Below are 20,332 nucleotides of genomic sequence, written 5' to 3' on the forward strand. Positions count from 1 at the left end.
CGATCCATTGTCATCCCTAACTGTAGCTACAATTATAAAACCAATTTGTTACATTATCAAACTAAATTTTTGAATTTACTGAATAAATGTATGCATACAAATAATTTTGGACCATCTAATGTAAGCAATGCCCGAATGAAGAAGGAAAAAAAAAATAAAAAAAATAAAAAATAAATAAAAAAACCTACACCAAATGACATTAATCAACACACGAATATGTAAGTTGCAAAAAGGTGTTTAGCAAATAATTTACCATCTTTAGACCAGTGAATTTTCCACCAGCTGCACATACTTAGAAGATATGATGCTAATGATCAGGCGAATGAGTTAGACTTGAAACCTAAGACAACTCACATGAAACTTGATACCAATTGGAATGCTAGGCGCCAAGTGAACAGAAACGAAAAGCTAGAAGCAAATTTATATATGTATGGCATGTTTATTAATCCAAATGTGGTATGACATGTTTATAGGTAAACCTAATACAATGTTAAAAAGGGATTAGATGAAACATTTACATATATAAACATGTAATCGTATATGCTATACTGAATTTAAATTTGAACATCAAAACATAAAATTTGATCCCTAGAAATTGAAACACCACAACATATAATAAGAGAAAATAAATGATGAAATATTAAGAGAAAAGAAACGGTGAACACGATGTGAAGCAATTGATAAAGAAGAAAAGGAAGATTGAGATTGCTTGAGTGCAGGCGAAGCCAGTTGAATTCAAAACGGTTGTGAAGCTCTTCATCTGCGTCAATAAAGAATCTTGCATTCGAGCACCATCTTTAGAAGTGAAAGGTTGCGCCAATGAGTAAAACGTATTGACTTTTCAAAAGCTGGCAATAAAAGTTGGTAGGGCTTGTATCTAGAACACAGTTTCTTTCAAATGCAATACATGTATATGTATATTGAGATTTGATTTTGAAATTCAAATTCAAATTCAGTATGGATGCAATTGACAGGTTGAAAGTTTCTGTACACACGGCTCAAGGGACAAAATCTTTATATTTTCCAGGCACACTAATAAATAAATAAACATAATAATAATCATACGTTTAAATTTAAAGTTTTACAGAGATTTGATGTGAGAATTGACCAATGAGTCAAAGCTTCTAAAGAAAGTTTTATTTATGATATTTATAATCGTAAAAGTTATTTAAATAAATATATAAATATATTAAATATATAATATTATAATTATGACATCATCAAAAACAATCTCACAATGACATTAAGCATCATTGAAAGATTATCTAAGCTAATTGAGAAATCATATACTGTATAAGTTAGATATATGCCAAGTAAGATATAAGATATATACTGAATAGATAGATAGAAAGAGAAGAATAGAATATTTGCGTGCAATTGTTTAATCTGAGGGGTTGTATTAGAAACTTTACAAAAGATGAAGGATAGTGTATTTAAATTACAAAGAGCTTCCTAATTCTATATTTCTAGGGCTTGAACAGGTTCTAACCTTTTCGCTCTCATTCTGTACACAAAAATACACACTAAAACTCGCATTACTATTTCGAATTAAAGATGTTGACGGCAGATATACCACCAAATCAAACAATTTACGTCAAGAATCTCAACGAAAAAGTGAAGAAGGAAGGTGACGATTTATTATTTTTACCTAAATCTGTTATAAGTTTGTAATCTGTGAAATTGAAGCAGTTTGAGTTAAGTTCATTTTTCTGAAAGAAGTTAAACGGAGATTATTGATGTCGTTTTAGGTATGATGAACTTTACTGGATATAAGTGTTAAATATGTATAATTGTATCTATAGGTTGTCAAATGTATTGTAGAAGGTAATGTTGATGCTGGTATATTCTATAATAGTGATGTACTTAGCTTAGGAAGTTACTATTATAGTTAATTCTTTTGAAAATTGAGTCAGTGTGATACGGAGTGGTTTAATGGTTGATGATTTTTTGGAGTGCTTATTATCGTGTGATGTGATTATTGAAGTATTTAGTTAAAAATGTCATTGTTATGTTTAATGAGTATAAGATGTTTGTTGGAGGTGTCATTTTTAGTTTCGGGTGATAGATAATACTGGTTTTGAAATTGAAGTGTAATGAAAACAATGAGAGTGCAACTAGATTTTTGTGGCTAAATGTAATAAAATAGAGCTTTGGTTAGGTTCTCTCGTACCTTGATATTGATAATGAATTTCGTGTTCGTGGATAAATGGAGGATATACGGTTTATTGATTAAGTTGTCAATATTCGGTTTTCTTTTTTTAGGATTCCAACTTTGAGTGCTCTGAAAGGTCGGGAATCAAAATTTTAGTTGTTGGTAAAGAGGAAGATCATGGTGAAGACTGGAACTTTAGGAAAACTAGTAAAATTTGTAGTTTAGGGGTTATAAATAGCTAGCTTAAAAGTTTGTTATCAATATGGTATTTCTTTGTTGGTACAAAAGCAGTTTATGAAGAGAATAACTTAAGATGTGAGTTGTGTGATAAAGGATAGAAAAGTAGCTACGCTTGGATGTGTTGTTTGAACAATTATTAGTTTTCATCATCACGGTTTTATGACACTATTGTTAATATTCGACTAAAGATCAGAAGTGTGCTAGTGGCAGGACTAATGTGCAAAAGCAACAAAATTGTAGGGTTTGGGGCCAAAAAATAGTAATTCTCTATACTACTGAACTTTTCTAAGTTGGTACAGTTGTTCGACTATGAGATATAACTGTTCAAGACTTGTAAATTTATTGAGGATCGCATTTTTCAAATTGATTAGTTGCATTGACTCTTTTCTTACTCAAGTAGTGGAACTTTGCATTTTAACTTGATATGAATACTTGTACTTGGTGCTTAACAGTATCCCGCGTTAGACAAAAGTATATGCATAAGTGTGATAGGATAATATGTTAATATTATTATCCAAACTTTTACGCTATAAAATTATGTGTATAGTAAACCTTGACAAACGTATGAGTTTCTATAGTAACGAGCAATGGTCTATATAAAGAACAGTAGCACAAATGAATGTTACCACTGCAATAATGTTGATGGCTAGCTTCTGCACATATGTGTTAGAACCCGTTTATTGCATTGGTTGTGTGATACTCTTCATTTGTCCTTGCCACCTTTATGTATTGAGTTGAAGAGAGCCGTGGAATGAACTTTTGAGTATTTGACTTTGACTTTCTCAATATTGATATCACATTCATACCACATTCATCGATATTCATAGATTTAGGGAATTTCAATATGAATGCATGCACTTAGTTTTCTATTATTATTATCTCTATATAGATATAGATATAGATATAGATATAGAAGTGGACACCTTGCTTATTAATCTTGTCATGCTTATCACATGTTGTTTTGGTAATCAGAGTTGAAAAGGTCTCTCTATGCTTTGTTCTCCCAATATGGGCGAATTCTGGATGTTGTTGCTTTGAAGACGACAAAACTTCGAGGGCAAGCATGGATTGTTTTCAGTGAAGTTACTGCTGCAAGTAATGCAGTTCGACAGATGCAAAACTTTCCTTTCTATGACAAACCTATGGTGAGTTTACCGTCTGTAATTATTGTTAATGGTAAGTTTTGAAGGTCATCATTTTCGCTGTAAATATATTTGCATCATAGTTAATATACTGAACAAACATATAAGGTGATCTAGTGAAAAATTATATTGCTTTTGTTTCTGATGTATATTCAGTTGTATACTAACTTTTTAACATTAACCTGGTGAATGTAGCGTATTCAATATGCTAAAGGCAAATCAGATTGTATTGCAAAAGCAGATAATACATTTGTTCCAAAAGAAAAGAGAAAGAAACAGGAGGAAAAATGTAAGTCACAGTCTTGTTGAATTTTTTCTTGTTCTATAAGTTTATATAGACAGATTTTAAGTTAACATTTTAAGCTTTTGTTGACTTTATTCATTTAAACATACTAGATAACGTAATTTTCTCTGGACTGAAAGGTATTTTATTTGTTGAAAAATTATCAAAACACAAATGATAAACTAAGTAATCAGGAAAAAATGTTAGTGTTTTCTTGAGTTTCTGCAAGAAAGATTGAATTGCTGTTCTTATTGTCTTAACTTATTAAGATTATCTGTTGTTTGTATTTTCATCTTAATTAATCTTTGTGTATACAGCTGAAAATAAGAAAGATGCCCCCCAAGCTACAAACGGTGTAAGAACAGACAACGGTACCCCTGCTGTAAGTTTCTTAGCACTGAACTCGCCCAAAGTGTATTTTTTTTTTTTTAATGCATATAACCTCCCTAATCATTTCAATTCAAAGATTTAGTTTATAATTGTGGTAATAATATCCTTTCTGTTATAATAATAATAATAATATAGATATGGATAGTCAATTTTGGTGTATACATATAGTCAATTTTGGTACACAAAGTATGTATTTTTATATTGAGATTTTAGGCTATAAATACTCATGAATGCAAGCATTAAACTTGCACCATTTCACACACTTACAAAGTGTTTCTTTCTTTCTCCATTATCATCTTTGTTCTTACACTTCATTATTAGTATTCTTAATCAAGAATCAAATCACTAAAGGTAGTTATAAGCCTACTGAATTATAACATCAAGAATCAAACCACTAAAGGTAGTTATAAGCCTACTGAATTATAACACGTTATCAGCACGATAATCTTAATACTAAATATGGTTGGCTCTGCCACCAAAATGATATATGGTCGGTTATACCACCAAAATGATATATGGTCGGTTATACCACCAAAATGATATATGGTCGGTTATACCACCAGAATGATATAGGTCGGTTATACCACCTGAAAAAATATATGGTCGACACTGTCGCCAAATTTTCATTTATGTTTACTAATATTTATATTTTTGTTATATAACATTTATTTATGATTGCTTACACATGGTCGACACTGTCACCTACTTATCATTTATGTTATATTAAATTTATGTTTAATGTTTATATACTTATGAATATAAATTGACTCTAATTTATCATGATGTTTGTTTTAATTTTTGATAATAGAAAATGTCGAATCTGGAAAAGCTTAAATTTACTCCTTTAGAATCAACTGGAAACAACTACATGCCATGGGTTATAAAAGTAAAAATGCATCTTAAATCAATGGGCATTCTTGAAACCATAAATGAAAACAACACTTGTTCTGAAAAAGAACAAGCTACGGCATGTTGCTTTATTCATCAACATATTGATGAATGCTTACAAAATAATTATGTGACTGTAGAAGATCCCCATGTTTTATGGGAAGGTCTCAAAAGCAGATTCAATAATCAAAGAGAAATTTTACTTCCAGCTGCAATGGAACAATGGAGAACATTAAGGTTCCAAGACTTTAAGAAAGTAAATGAATACAGCTCAGCTCTGTATAATACATGTTCACAACTTAAATTCTGTGGACATGAAATTAGTGATGCAGACATGATGGAGAAAACTTTCTCCACAATGAATGCTGCAAACATCACAGTGCAAAGAAATTTGAGAATGCTAAAGTTCAAAACATATCCTGAACTTAATTCATATTTCTTAGTTGCAGAGCAAAATGATGAGCTATTAATGAAAAATCAGCAATCCCGTCCTACTGGTACACTTGCAATCCCTGAAGCAAATACTGCAAATAATTATAAACAGGGACAAGGACGCGGGCAAGGTCGTGGTTATAATAACCATCACCATCATCATGCCAAAAGCCATAACTATGGTAGAAACCATCCTTATGGTAATGGTAATGGGCGTGGACGTGGTCGTGGTCGTGGCCGTGGTGGTCAAAGAAATAGTAATCCACGAAAATATAAATATCAACCACAAAACAAGCCCATTAAACAAGATGTTGAAGAAAATTCTTCTAAAAATTCTGAAGAATCTTGCTACAGATGTGGTAGAATGGGCCACTGGGCTAATACTTGCCGAACATCTAAACATCTTGTTAAGATGTATCAGGATTCGCTGAAAGATAAAGAAAAGGAAGTAAACTTTGTGGATAACGTCGATCCAACAGTCACCGAGAAACCATCTGATTTATATGAAGATTTCTTGAATGTTTAAGTTGTGTGTCTTTCGAAAAATAAACGATTTAATATCGTCTGTCTTTGTCATTATGTTTGCTAAATGTTTCAGTACTATCTATTTGCGTTTAAAATATTGTGTAATATTAATGTACTCACTATTTATTTCTTATATATGAAGTTCAATATGAATTTTGCTGGAATACAACATCAATCAAGTGGTGGAGATCTCTGTATAGCAGACAGTGGAACTACACACACTATACTTAAATCCGAGAAATATTTTATTGATCTAAAACCAACGGAAGGAACTATACATACAATATCAGGACCTGCTAACTTGATAAAAGGGATAGGAAAGGCAAATTTCATACTACCAAATGGTACAAAATTTTTAATAAATGATGCCTTATTTTCTCCCAAGTCAAGCAGAAATTTATTGAGTTTCTCCGACATATACCTTAACGGGTATGATTATCAGTCAGTGACAACAGAAAATGAGAAATATTTAAGTATCACTGACAAGAGTCATGTGGTTGAAAAACTGCCAAGACTTAGTTCTGGATTACATTATACACATATAAATGTACCAGAAATACATATGGTAGTTAACGAAAAATATATTGATCCTGGTGTATTCAGTTTATGGCATAACAGATTAGGCCATCCAGGATCAACAATGATGAAAAGGATTATTGAATGTACTCATGGACATCCACTAAAGGATAGAAAAATCCATCATGATACAATGGTTCCATGTACATCTTGCTCTCTTGGAAAATTGATAACTAGACCCTCACCACTTAAGGTTGAGAAAGAATCACCAATGTTTCTTGAAAGAATTCAAGGTGATATATGTGGACCAATTCATCCACCATGTGGACCATTTAGATATTTCATGGTTCTAATAGACGCATCTAGCAGATGGTCTCATGTTTGTCTGTTATCAAGCCGTAATGTGGCATTTGCAAAATTTCTTGCCCAAATTATTAAATTGAGAGCTCATTTTCCTGATTACACCATTAAAAGGGTGAGACTTGATAATGCTGGTGAATTTACATCTCAAGCATTTAATGACTATTGCATGTCTATAGGAATTGTTGTTGAACATTCTGTTGCTCATGTGCATACACAAAATGGTTTAGCCGAGTCATTGATTAAACGTTTACAGTTAATCGCTAGACCATTGATAATGAGAACAAAACTCCCTGTATCTATATGGGGTCATGCAATTTTACATGCTGCTGCATTGATTCGCATCAGACCAAGTGCAAGTCATAAATATTCCCCCCTACAACTTGCTTTTGGTCAAGAGCCAAATATTTCCCATCTTAGAACATTTGGTTGTGCAGTGTATGTTCCAATTGCGACACCACAACGTACAAAAATGGGTCCTCAAAGGAGGTTGGGAATATATGTTGGATATGAAACATCTTCAATATTAAGGTATATTGAACCTATGACAGGTGACGTTTTTACAGCACGTTTTGCTGATTGTCATTTTAATGAAACATTGTTCCCTAGATTAGGGGGAGAAATGAAAAATAAAGAAAATGATGTTTCATGGTGTGAACCTCAATTAAAGTATCTTGATCCTCGCACAAAAGAATGCGAGACAGAAGTTCAAAAGATAATGCATATACAAGAACTTGCAAATCAATTGCCTGATGCATTTACAGATACAAAAACGGTGACAAAATCATATATACCAGCAGTAAATACTCCAACTCGAATTGAAATTCCAAAAGCTGGCAATAACGTCACTCATGAATCTTTGCCACGTCAGAAACGTGGAAGACCAATTGGTTCAAAGGATAAAAATCCTCGAAAAAGAAAATCAGCTGATAATGAAGTAAAAGAAAGTGTTCAAGAAGAACCACAAATCAGTACTCCTACTGCAGAGGAGATTGATGATGTCAATACAGAAATTGCAATCAATTATGCATATTCAAAAATATTATGGAACCGAAATGAAATGAAAAATCTTGATGAGAAATTTTCATTTAATGTTGCGTATGACATCATGAATAATGATGATGATCCAGAACCAACATCTATGGTTGAATGTCAAAATAGACATGATTGGGCTCAATGGAAAGAAGCAATACGAGCTGAATTAGAATCACTCAATAAAAGAAAGGTTTTCGGATCCATCATTCTCACTCCTAAAGATGTGAAACCTGTAGGATACAGATGGATTTTTATCCGAAAAAGAAATGAGAAAAATGAAGTTACAAGGTATAAAGCTAGACTTGTAGCTCAAGGTTTTTCTCAAAGACCAGGAATTGATTATGAAGAAACTTATTCCCCTGTTATGGATGCAATTACTTTTAGATACTTAATCAGCCTGGCAGTTTCTAAAAATTTAGAAATGCATCTCATGGATGTTGTGACTGCTTATCTATATGGATCACTTGATAGTGATATATATATGAAGATACCTGAAGGATTTAAGGTACCAGAAGCATCAAATGCAAAACCCAAAGAAATGTATTCGATTAAATTACAAAGATCTTTATATGGGTTAAAACAATCGGGACGTATGTGGTATAACCGATTAAGTGATTACTTGATAAGCAAAGGGTATACAAATAATCTTACTTGCCCTTGTGTTTTCATTAAGAAAACAACATCCGGATATGTGATCATAGCTGTTTATGTTGATGATCTTAACATCATAGGTACAAATAAAGAGATCCATGAAGCCATTCAACTTCTAAAGAAAGAATTTGAAATGAAAGATCTCGGAAAAACCAAGTATTGCCTTGGTTTACAAATTGAGCATATGCCTAATGGTTTACTTGTACATCAAACAACATATACTGAAAAGATTTTGAAACGTTTCAATATGGACAAGGCAAAACCATTAAGTACTCCTATGGTTGTTAGATCACTCAATGTTGAAGCTGATCCATTTCGTCCATGTGAAGATCAAGAAGACATTCTTGGACCAGAAGTACCATATCTTAGTGCAATTGGAGCTCTTATGTATCTTACAAATTGTACAAGACCTGACATTTCTTTTGCAGTTAATTTGTTGGCAAGGTTCAGCTCTGCTCCTACCAAAAGACACTGGAATGGGATCAAACACATATTTCGATACCTTCGAGGAACTACTGATTTAGGATTATTTTATTCTAACGAATCAAAACAAGATTTGGTTGGTTATGCAGATGCAGGTTATTTATCTGATCCACATAAAGCTAAATCTCAAACTGGATATGTATTCCTAAATGGAGGTACTGCAATATCATGGCGTTCTCAAAAACAAACACTTGTTGCTACATCGTCAAATCATGCCGAAGTGATTGCATTACATGAAGCTACTCGGGAATGTTTTTGGTTGAGATCAATGACACAAATCATTACTGATTCTTGTGGACTAGAACGCGATAAAAGTCCAACAATTATCTATGAAGATAATGCAGCTTGCATAGCACAGATGAAAGAAGGGTATATCAAAAGTGACCGAACCAAACACATACCTCCTAGATTCTTCTCATACACTCAAAATCTCATTAAGGACAACGAGATTGAAATGAGATATGTTCAATCCAGCAAAAACTCTGCTGATCTTTTCACGAAAGCACTTCCAACTGCTATTTTCAGAACACACGTTCATAACATTGGCATGAGACATGTTCAAAAGATGTAACAGCTGAAGCGATGTCTACTTCAGGGGGAGTCAACTCCATGCTGCACTCTTTTTCCCTTAGCTAAAGTTTTTTCCCACTGGGTTTTCTTTAGCAAGGTTTTTAACGAGGCAGTAATTTATAGTTGATCTTCAACAAAATAAAATTGCTATCCAAGGGGGAGTGTTATAATAATAATAATAATATAGATATGGATAGTCAATTTTGGTGTATACATATAGTCAATTTTGGTACACAAAGTATGTATTTTTATATTGAGATTTTAGGCTATAAATACTCATGAATGCAAGCATTAAACTTGCACCATTTCACACACTTACAAAGTGTTTCTTTCTTTCTCCATTATCATCTTTGTTCTTACACTTCATTATTAGTATTCTTAATCAAGAATCAAATCACTAAAGGTAGTTATAAGCCTACTGAATTATAACATCAAGAATCAAACCACTAAAGGTAGTTATAAGCCTACTGAATTATAACACTTTCCTTTTAGTTATCAAATTAATACATTAAATATTGAAAAAAGTGCTTGTAAGTCAATGGAACTCTTCATCAAGTTTGTAATTGCCCAATTACTCATGAATGGGTTAATTCTACATAGCCCAATATAACGACCCGTCAAAATCGCTATTGACGCGGCACGTTAATCATTGATTCCACAGTGAGGTTTTGACCTCTATATGATACGTTTTGATAAAATATTGCATTCATTAAAATAAGTGACTTTCTAAACATAGAAAGTTATAAACATGTGGGCGAGTGCTTAGGTATAAGCAAAACCCCGAAATACATAAGTCTTTAATTTACAGGTTGACATCACAGTCCAATTATTTATTACACAACGCAGTTTTATTTTGAATGCAATAAACTTTGTACAAAGCATGAGAGACTCCATGCAGGCAACAAGCACATCACAGCGGAAGCATTCTAAGGACCTGAGAATAAAACATGCTAAAAAGTCAACACGAATGTTGGTGAGTTATAGGTTTAATTGCTCGAGTCATAAACATGTATAAAGATAGACCACAAGATTTCATCAAAAGTTTATCAATAGATTCTACGTAACAGAGCACCCTGGTAACTAAACTTAACGCTATAGTGATAATTACCCCATTCGTTTTAATACACGCAAACCAACGTGTCTTAAACTCAAATAACATACGTCCGTTAAAAGGCTAGCGCTCTAGCTCGGACGGGGATGTCAAGCCCTATGGATCCATATACAATTATTCGCGCCCACCAGTCCATATCCTATGTACTGGCAGCTACTAGTTACCAAAGCTAAGGGATTTTCGGTTTAACTCAGTGTAGAATTTAGTATGTACTTGTGTCATATTGCGTTTAAAATAAATTGCATGTATTCTCAGCCCAAAAATATTTAAAGCATTTAAAAAGGGAGACTATAACTCACAGTTCAATATTGAGACTCAATATTGTTGGCAAATTGCGTAGACGTAATGATGGTAGACGACTGTATGGTTGGCCTTGGATTCAAGAACAATACCCCGAACAATACCCAATATTTCCTTAGCTTGCAGCGGTTTGAAACCCGAATTAAAACACCCTCGAATATACTTTATTATTATTAAACTTAAATTATAATTATAATTATAAATTAAAATTTAAGTTACAGAAATAATTATGAAAAATTTCGTCGAGCAAAACTGACCTTTTATAGTACTTTTCGATTTACTGTACCTCATGCGATCGCATGAGTTTTCAGTGTTTTTGCCATGCGATCGCATGGCCGCCTTTTCTGTTTTTGTTTGCTAGTTCGTCGACATCAAATAGTGTTTACTGTAGCAAATAGTGTACTGTAGCAAATAGTGTTTACTTTAGCAAATAGTGGTTTACTGTAGCAATCACTGTAGCAAAATAGTGTTCAATGTAGCACTGTAGCAAATAGTGGGTTACTGTAGCAAATCACTGTAGCAAAGTAATTTTTACTGTAGCAAATAGGGTTTTACTGTAGGAAAGTCGTTTTTACTTGTACATATATATATATACATACATATAATTGTTCATGAATCGTCGAGAGTAATCAAAGGTAATTGTATATATGAAACAGTTCTAAAATTTTGAGACTCAATCTAACAGACTTTGTTTAGCGTGTTAAAATAATAAATCGTATAGAGAATTGGTTTAAATAAGTCAAAAATTTTCGGGTCATCACAGTACCTCCCCCTTAAAGAAAATTTCGTCCCGAAATTTTGAGTAGTACCTGTTTCATGAGCGATATCAGTGAACAAATGTGGATACTTTTGCTTCATCTGATCTTCACGTTCCCAAGTAAACTCGGGTCCTCGTCTTGCGTTCCAACGAACCCTAACTATCGGTATTTTGCTTTGTTTTAATTGTTTGACCTCACGGTCCATGATTTCAACAGGTTCTTCGATAAAATGGAGTTTATCATTGATTTGTATTTCGTCAAGAGGAATTACGACATCCTCTTCAGCTAAACATTTCTTCAAATTTGACACGTGAAATGTGTTGTGAACACTACTAAGTTCTTGCGGTAGCTTTAATCGATAAGCAACTTGCGGTAGCTTTAATCGATAAGCAACTGTTCCAATTCTTTCGGTGATTTCAAAGGGTCCTACGTACCTAGGACTTAGCTTTCCTCGTTTACCGAATCGTACAACGCCTTTCCAGGGTGACACTTTCAAAACTTATCTTTATAACATCATGAATCTGATGGTTTACAAACATGTGCAGGCTGCTTCATACAGGAATGGAAAGTCAAACACGCAAGAAACAGCACAACCCCCAAATAACATCCTCTTTATACAGAACTTGACACACGATACAACAGAGGACATGTTACAGCTTCTGTTCAAACAATTCCCAGGTTTCAAAGAAGTACGAATGATTGCTGCAAAACCAGGTATTGCGTTTGTAGAGTTTGATGATGACAATCAGTCTTCAACTGCAATGCAGTCATTGCAAGGTTTCAAAATCACTCCTCAAAACTCAATCACAATCAGTTATGCCAAAAAGTAAGCTAATAGTGTTTCCGAAATTGTGTTGCGGTGGGTGGATGGTTCATTTGACTTAGTTGTGCGCGTTAGTTTGTAAGGAATTTTGGTTGTTTCAAATTCACTTTTGTGAAGAAATTGTAGAAACTATCTTAAGGTCAATTGGGACGTCATTTTATACTTGCAACGCAAACATGTTGAATTGCATTAAGCTGATTTAATTTCCTGCAAAATAATATTTATTGTTTCTATGATATGATTAATTATTATGGCGGACGGACAAGTAAATATATATGCCGAACTGGATTTAGTTTCTGGTTAAGGATAAAGGTGATATATTTGAGAATATGTCCGTATCATATATTTTTAGGGTCAACCTCCTACCCATCTTCATCTTTGAAAATATGATTAGTAAACAAAGGGTCTAATGCTACTTTTGGCTCATGAAGCTGTTGTAAGTGTGTTTGCCATGTCTTTCATAGCTCTCGCCAGGGAGGTTTATTTAAAAAAAATTGCAGTTTCGGAAATAAAAAAAAAAAAGGGTATCTTCATCGTAAAAAATGTGATTAGTAAACATTGTGTTGTAGATTATGTGGTAGTGGTCTGCCTCTCTTAGCGAGAGGTCAGGAGTTCGACTCCCGTGGGGTACAGCATTGCACACAATGTTGTTCCTTTACCCTTGAATTCCACCCAAGGGTGCCTTTCGCACATCGCGTTACGGGCACATTGGGGGAGGGGGGTTACCAGTTCCCATGCTCTCGAATTGGGCCGAGTTTCCTCCTGGACAGCAGTTGAGGGTGGGTTATGCAACTGCAGAGAGATGAACACGTGGTTGGTTAAGTCCCCCTAGATGATCTCGTAGTTAAAAAAAAAATGTGATTAGTGAACAAAGGGTCTAATTCTTTTGGTGAATTTACGTTTTACAAGTCATAGTCCTACTATGTCTTGTTGATAGAAAGTGCAAGCATCACGGTCGGTGTAGGGTAAACTGAGATTGAGCCATATTCGCTAGTCGACCTGTAAGTTCTATACCATATTTCCTAATATCATCCGGATGATCATTGTTGTACCATCATTTGCTCTCTTATACTCAATGGACGAGGTAGTACTTTAGTAGCAAATCCAGCCATTACTATCAAAGCTATGTTTGCACTTTCTATATTCGGCTCTATTTTTGAGTCAACAGCAAGTGTCGATTTATTGGCATCTTGACTGCCGTTTAGAGCCTAAATTGAATTCCAGACATGATTTAAAACCCATGAAAATTTGATTCTACCATTTTTTTTGCGTCCATATATTTAATTTTTTTTTTACTAATTTTTTTTTTAAATCCCACTTATTAGCCGGAGGTCCACTCAGAAGCAATCTCTTTATCCGTCAAATAGAGAGAGGGATGACTCTCTACTTTTGAGAGTATTTCACTCTGTGTGGAAAAATGACTTGCTTTTATTCTCGGATATGGAAGGATTGTCTACATCTCACCTCTCCATACACCACTCATGTGGTATTGCGTTTTGTTGTTATACTATCAAAGCTATTCGCTAGCCGACCTATCAGTTCTATATAGTATGAAGCTCTTTCCTTGTATTGGGTTCAAGAATTCATGCTCGGAGGTAAAAGAGACTAAAGAAAAAGGAACATAAATAGTCTCACTCCCTATGTGCCAATCGCTGGTACAGCCAAGGCCCCGACGCTGGCGTGAAACACTTACGTGGGCTAGCCTCCTTCCTTCTTAATTGACTTACAATTCGACTCTTTTTTTCTTGAATTTGAATCGTAAGTTCTTCTTCATCGATTCAAGGAAGTCGATAAAAAGGTGATCCAATCATCATGATTGGTATTTGGTAGTAATATCAATAACATAAGCAACACGTAAGATGCAAAATGGTTTGTGCGTTTTGTGTTTTGCGTGATGTGTGCTCAGAGAGCAAATATATAATGATCTGAAAAACGATAAAACGTATGTACATTTATAAAAGGACAAATTCCATAAAAATGTAACATATTTATCCCATTTTTCTGTCTCGGTAATCTATTTCGTTCTGCCATAAAATTGATTCTTTTTTCAAAAGTTAATCAAAAAGAGGAGACGTCGTGTACTTTCTCTGTTAAAAGCCAACGAGGCATTTCACAACACCTGTTGTCGTTCACTTAGTGTACTAGCCATATAAAAAAACCCAAGGAGATATGGCCAGACAATTATTAATTTTAATACATCTTGATCTACCGTCCCGACAAATCGCGTCTCTCTGAAAATTGTCAACGAGGACAGAATTAGTAAGAAATTCTACAAGAAAAAAAAGTAGTTAAACAACCGGAGTTAAACAACCTGAGAGAGTGCAAACGCGCACCAACAATGGAAGAGGCCATAGACACAAATAAAAAGTCGAATGTCGGGCGATAATCAATCGGGGATCATCATCGTAACTTGTGCAAAGTCCTGTGACTAACCACATAAAAAAGTATAGAGACCATCTTAGTAATCTAGGATAATAAACGAAAACTAGCCGCTTAATTTTTTCTATACAACCTTTTGATAAAACTTCTTACGTGTAAAACTGTAAATTAAGTTATAACGTTAAACGTAGTCTTTAGATAAATGATTGTCTACATCTCACTTCTTTCATCACGTATGTGGATTGAGTATTGTTGTTGTCGTTTTGCTAAACGTAATCCTTAAGATTAAGCTTAAAATTATAATGTATATAAATTTATATACTTAGTTTAATTAATTACAAATTTTAGATATTTATTTTTATTATATATTATAATTTAGTTGGTATTTCTCTTGTATTTAATAATTTAGTTGGTATTTCTCTTAAATTTGATAATGTAGTTGGTATTCCACTGGATTTACATCAATTACACAGACATGAACGTCTTACATTCTTAAGTACGTAAATTAAAAAATATGGTTGATGGTTGATATGTATTCAATAATTAGTACTTTCTTACCTATATATTACTTCCAAGAGAGAGATAGAACAACCGTAGACCATATTATAACAGTCAATAAAATTTACTCATGAATCATAAAGAAAAAATTTTCTACCTCTTTATTTTCTTCATTTCACTTTGTTATTTGCTTACTCCAACCTACGCACAATGTGGGCTAAGGTTACATTGGACTATTTACATTACAAATAAAATACCGGTTGACGATATCATCGTTCATCTTAACTCAACTGATAATGACCTCGGAAATTTTACAATAGCGTCTAATACAATGTTTAACTGGGGTTTCTGCCAAAAAATAATCGGTACACATTTCCATGGTTATTTTTGGTGGGGATCAAATTATCAAGATTTAGCTTTGGCTGATCGAAAAATTTTAAATTTTTGCGATAAGCCCGTGTTTATTGGTAGTCATGATACTTGTTATTGGTTAGTGATGCCTGATGGATTCTATGTTTCTAAATCAAATCATACGTTTCCGGAAGGTTGGGTGAAAAAGAAGTCATGGCCAGAAAGTAAAATTTTATAGAATGTAGTGAAGCCTTCATTAATTTTAAATATACAGAGTAATAAAGTAATTTTAAATTGTGTTTGGAACTCTATTACTTCCTTGCATTGTTATTTTTACGAAAATACTAATAACAACTCTCAGTGTTAGAATTGGCAACGCAACATTTCAAAAGGGGAGCACGATCCATATACTTAGGAATGACAATCAATTCGATATACATTGGAAGATGTCATATATATCCACATTCATATTCATATTCATTTAATTCTTCTAATTCAAATATATAACCATTTAATTTCAATTCATCTAACCATATTCATACTCGTTTAATTAATCGGATTAATGAATATTCATCAACATCGATATCCACAGCAGTTTGTAATATGTTGTACAATTAAAAGTGAGGTTATACATTTTACGATCAAAAGTCATAGCGTTTAATACTGTATACAACCTAAAGTCGCAGCTCTTATTAATTTGTACAAACAAAAGTCAATAGATTAATTTGTACAAACAAAAGTCAATAGATAACAGGTTAAAATTTTAAATGCATTGATCGTATGCTCGATGCTCACTTTATTGGTTACATGAAAAAAAAAAAAAAAAAAAAAAAAAACTATTAGTAATCCTTCTTAATGGAGAAACACTAACGATCATTAGTAATCCTTCTTACTGGAGAAACACTAACGACCATCAGTGTTAGAGTCTCAATTGAAACGACCGGAAACTTCAAGGTTATCCATATCAAATTTCAAAAAAATTGTCATATGTGTAGTCTTTAAAGAACTTTAGGGACTAACGGCTGAATTATGTCAATAGAGTAATTTAAATATTTACAACCTTTAATCTGTGTTATCCATTAAAAGGTATTACGGAGTACTTAGGTATCTATGGAAGTCTGCTTACCACCTCATAAACAAGTGCTTTTGATTAATTAACTAAATTCAATTTGATTTTGATTTCTAGACTTTAAGGTTAAAAATGTAATTTTGATTTGGGATAAAGGTAGAGATGAAAGTGATGAAGGGGATTGAAAATATACATATATACCCTCTAGAAATGGCAATGACTACCTGATCTAGTTGATATCTACCTAATCTAGTGAATATCCATCTGATCTACTCGCTTCATTGTGGATATGGATGAACCTAAATAGATATGGATACGAATATTGATATGAATATGGACATGGATGGAAAGTTTCATCCACGAATATATATCTGTTAAAACCCTAAATATATACTTGATTACCCGAGGTTTTACTTTCTATGAGAAAGTCAATGTGCTCATTCATAGGAGGGTTTCCTCGCTTACCAAAAAAATACACAAATATAGATATATGCTTAAATATTTACTATTACAAATACATTTACCATTAGATATACATTTTTCTTTCAACTTTATAATGAAATACCTATGATATAATATAGTAAAACATGTATATCCAACAAAATAAACATACAAAATTTATATTTAATTTTGCATAATCTATGTTTAGTAGTTAATTTAACAAATTGTATTATATCTTTGATAAATATTACACATTCTTTTGGATTGAAACAACCCAACCCGTACTCCGTACGATAATTTTTTTTTTTTTTTTTATATAATACACATTTACGCGCCAATTAAATATGTAACCCATTCCACACGATTCGTCAAAACATACTACGAGTTTAATGTTTACAAAAAGGCACAAAGGCCATTAACGAATGTGATACAAGTTTGACCAACAACAAATGATAGTTTATAATCCAAACGACACTCGAGCATGGTTTGGGACTAAACTACCCAAAACGTTCGGTCACTTCAAAAGCCAACACCAAAAGCACCCCCGACAACATAAGCGGGAGACCACTAGTCCAAACGTATGCCCTTACCCTTGTCCAAGCCGGAACCTATAAAAATGGTAAACAACGAGAGGGTAAGCAATGCTTAGTGAATGCAATAGTTATGCATACATATATATAACCCATCTATTTGCAATCACAAATTCCAAATACCTCGTACGAACATGTAACTCACATAGCAAGTCAATCATACCCGAAATACAAACAAGTCGTACATTGACACAAAATCTCATTAGCATATACTCAACACCGTATATATATAATGCTAAACTAATCACAACACAATATGGTTAACCATAACGCTATGGTGCTACCGGCACGTGGTTCACACCATACGCATTTGAGTCTCACTCTTTTATAGTGCTACCGGCACATGGTTCACACTTTGACGCTACCGGCATGTGGTTCACGCCTCATTTTATAGTGCTACCGGCACGTGGTTCACACTCGATGCTACCGGCACGTGGTTCACATCCTATATCCGTCCCATACATGTTATGGCACTACCGGCACATGGTTCATACCATAACATTCACAGATAAACACGCCATATACATGAACGTATAATTATTCCACTCACCTTGTCACAAGGATGATTTAGCACTTTCGAGCTTCAACGCAATGTACCTAAATCATTAAGTGCACATTCAATTTTACCACTAGTGGGATTAACCACAATACACCCACTTGAGCATTTAATGACCCAATTTGCATTAAATGACTCAACTACATACAACCGCCCATAAATGGCCAAGACTCGACTTTAATCACTAAGACTAGTGAACTAAAGTCTATTAACTTCAATTAACGCAAAACGTAGGGTAATCCATACCCATTTCATCTAATTAGGTCAACTAGTACATTTTGACCCATTTTATTTTACTTAAACTCACAATCAAGTCAAACCTACCCATTAACACTTCTTTCATAAATTTTAAAGTGCATTAGTGACCAACAACACCCATTGACACTTAAAATTCTCATTTTGCAAGACCAAACCCTAGATTACATCTATTTAGGGTTTCCTTTCATCACATAACCCAAGTCCACCCATTTCAACCCCAAATGGGTCATACAAGTCTCTAGTAACCCAAAACCCTAGCCATAAACCAATTAAAACCCAAAACATAAGGTTAAGACTTACCAAGACCACCAAAATGTAGCTAGAGACACAAGGAACAACTTTACAACTCGAGTTCGGGCAAGATTCAACCTTCCTCTTCACTAAAACAAGCTTTCTCACTCTTAAAGTATCACTCTCTCTCTAACTTTGTTTTTATTTAATTGGAAATGAATTAAATGAGAAAGAGATAAGGTTGGATCAGCATTTACTCCCCCAAAACTGGCCCTATGTGAAAAGACATCAATACCCTCAAAAGATTCCATTTAAAATGGACAAAAAAGTAAAACAGCGACCTCAGTCGCGTTTCGCGACACCTTGTCGCGTTTTGCGACACTCAAACGCGATAAACAAGTTTCAAACGCGATAACCTTGACAGGACGGGGGTTCTGGAGCTGTCGCGTTCCAGCCCACTCTGTCGCGTTTCGCGACGCACCAGGACGCGATGAAACCTACTCAAACGCGACATATGACCTGGTCAAACCATTTTTCCAATATTTTCACACCTTAAACTAAAATAAACAATCATAGATGCAATAACAAATGTACACGAGGTTAATTACGCACCTTAAGTCATTTTCGAGGAAAACGGGATGTTACAACTCTCCCCCACTTGAATCGGAGCGCGTCCTCGCGATCCAAGCCGCATGACAAGAAGGAAGATAAACCAACACAAACTCTTCGGGCTCCCAAGTAAACTCGGAACCCATACTTCGACGCCATTGAACTTTAAAAGTCCTAACCTCTTTATGTCTCAACCTTTTGACCTTCTCATCAAGTATGGCAATCGGTTCCTCGATATACTCTAACCTATTATTTAGCTCAATCTCGTCTAATGGCACCCAAGATGAATCATCCGCAAGACACTTCCGGAGATGGGAAACATGAAATGTATTATGGATCCCCGCAAGCTCTTCGGGTAATTCCAAACGATACGCAACTTCACCAACACGAGCTAAAACTTTAAATGGTCCAATAAACCGAGGAGCTAACTTTCCCCGTTTTCGAAATCGAATAATACCTTTCCATGGCGAAACCTTAAGCATCACCATGTCACCTTCTTGAAATTTGATCATTCGTCTACGTTTGTCGGCATACGACTTTTGCCTATCTTGAGCCTTCTTCAAATGCTCTCGAATCACATCAATCATGTCCACCATTACCTTCACCCCCTTCGCCTCGAGGATAAATGTTTCTAGCCTCTAAAGCCTCCTCTATTGCGGCTTTCATTCGATCGTTGATCATTTCGGTCACT

The 20,332-nt window shown here is 34.1% G+C and overlaps 1 protein-coding gene across 1 annotated transcript; it reads left to right on the forward strand.

Moving 5' to 3' along the window:
• Window positions 1-1,482: 1,482 nt before the first annotated feature.
• LOC139872383 (U2 small nuclear ribonucleoprotein B''-like) lies at window positions 1,483-12,897 on the forward strand. The gene is made up of 5 exons (XM_071860242.1): window positions 1,483-1,627; window positions 3,365-3,537; window positions 3,730-3,823; window positions 4,135-4,199; window positions 12,382-12,897. Exons 1-5 carry the CDS (start codon window positions 1,555-1,557, stop codon window positions 12,664-12,666), a joined length of 690 nt encoding a protein of 229 aa, XP_071716343.1. The 5' UTR covers window positions 1,483-1,554; the 3' UTR covers window positions 12,667-12,897.
• The last annotated feature ends 7,435 nt before the right edge of the window (window positions 12,898-20,332 follow it).

Source organism: Rutidosis leptorrhynchoides, chromosome 10 (genome assembly GCF_046630445.1).
Source record: "Rutidosis leptorrhynchoides isolate AG116_Rl617_1_P2 chromosome 10, CSIRO_AGI_Rlap_v1, whole genome shotgun sequence".
Lineage (NCBI taxonomy): Eukaryota > Viridiplantae > Streptophyta > Magnoliopsida > Asterales > Asteraceae > Rutidosis > Rutidosis leptorrhynchoides.

What these genes read in the sequence shown, in the direction of transcription:
- LOC139872383 (XM_071860242.1), top strand. Translation starts at nt 1,555, where the DNA reads ATGTTGACGGCAGATATACCACCAAATCAAACAATTTACGTCAAGAAT. An exon ending in CGAAAAAGTGAAGAAGGAAG is followed by an intron (nt 1,628 to 3,364) that starts GTGACGATTTAT and finishes TTTGGTAATCAG; the next exon opens with AGTTGAAAAGGTCTCTCTAT. An exon ending in CAGACAACGGTACCCCTGCT is followed by an intron (nt 4,200 to 12,381) that starts GTAAGTTTCTTA and finishes AAACATGTGCAG; the next exon opens with GCTGCTTCATACAGGAATGG.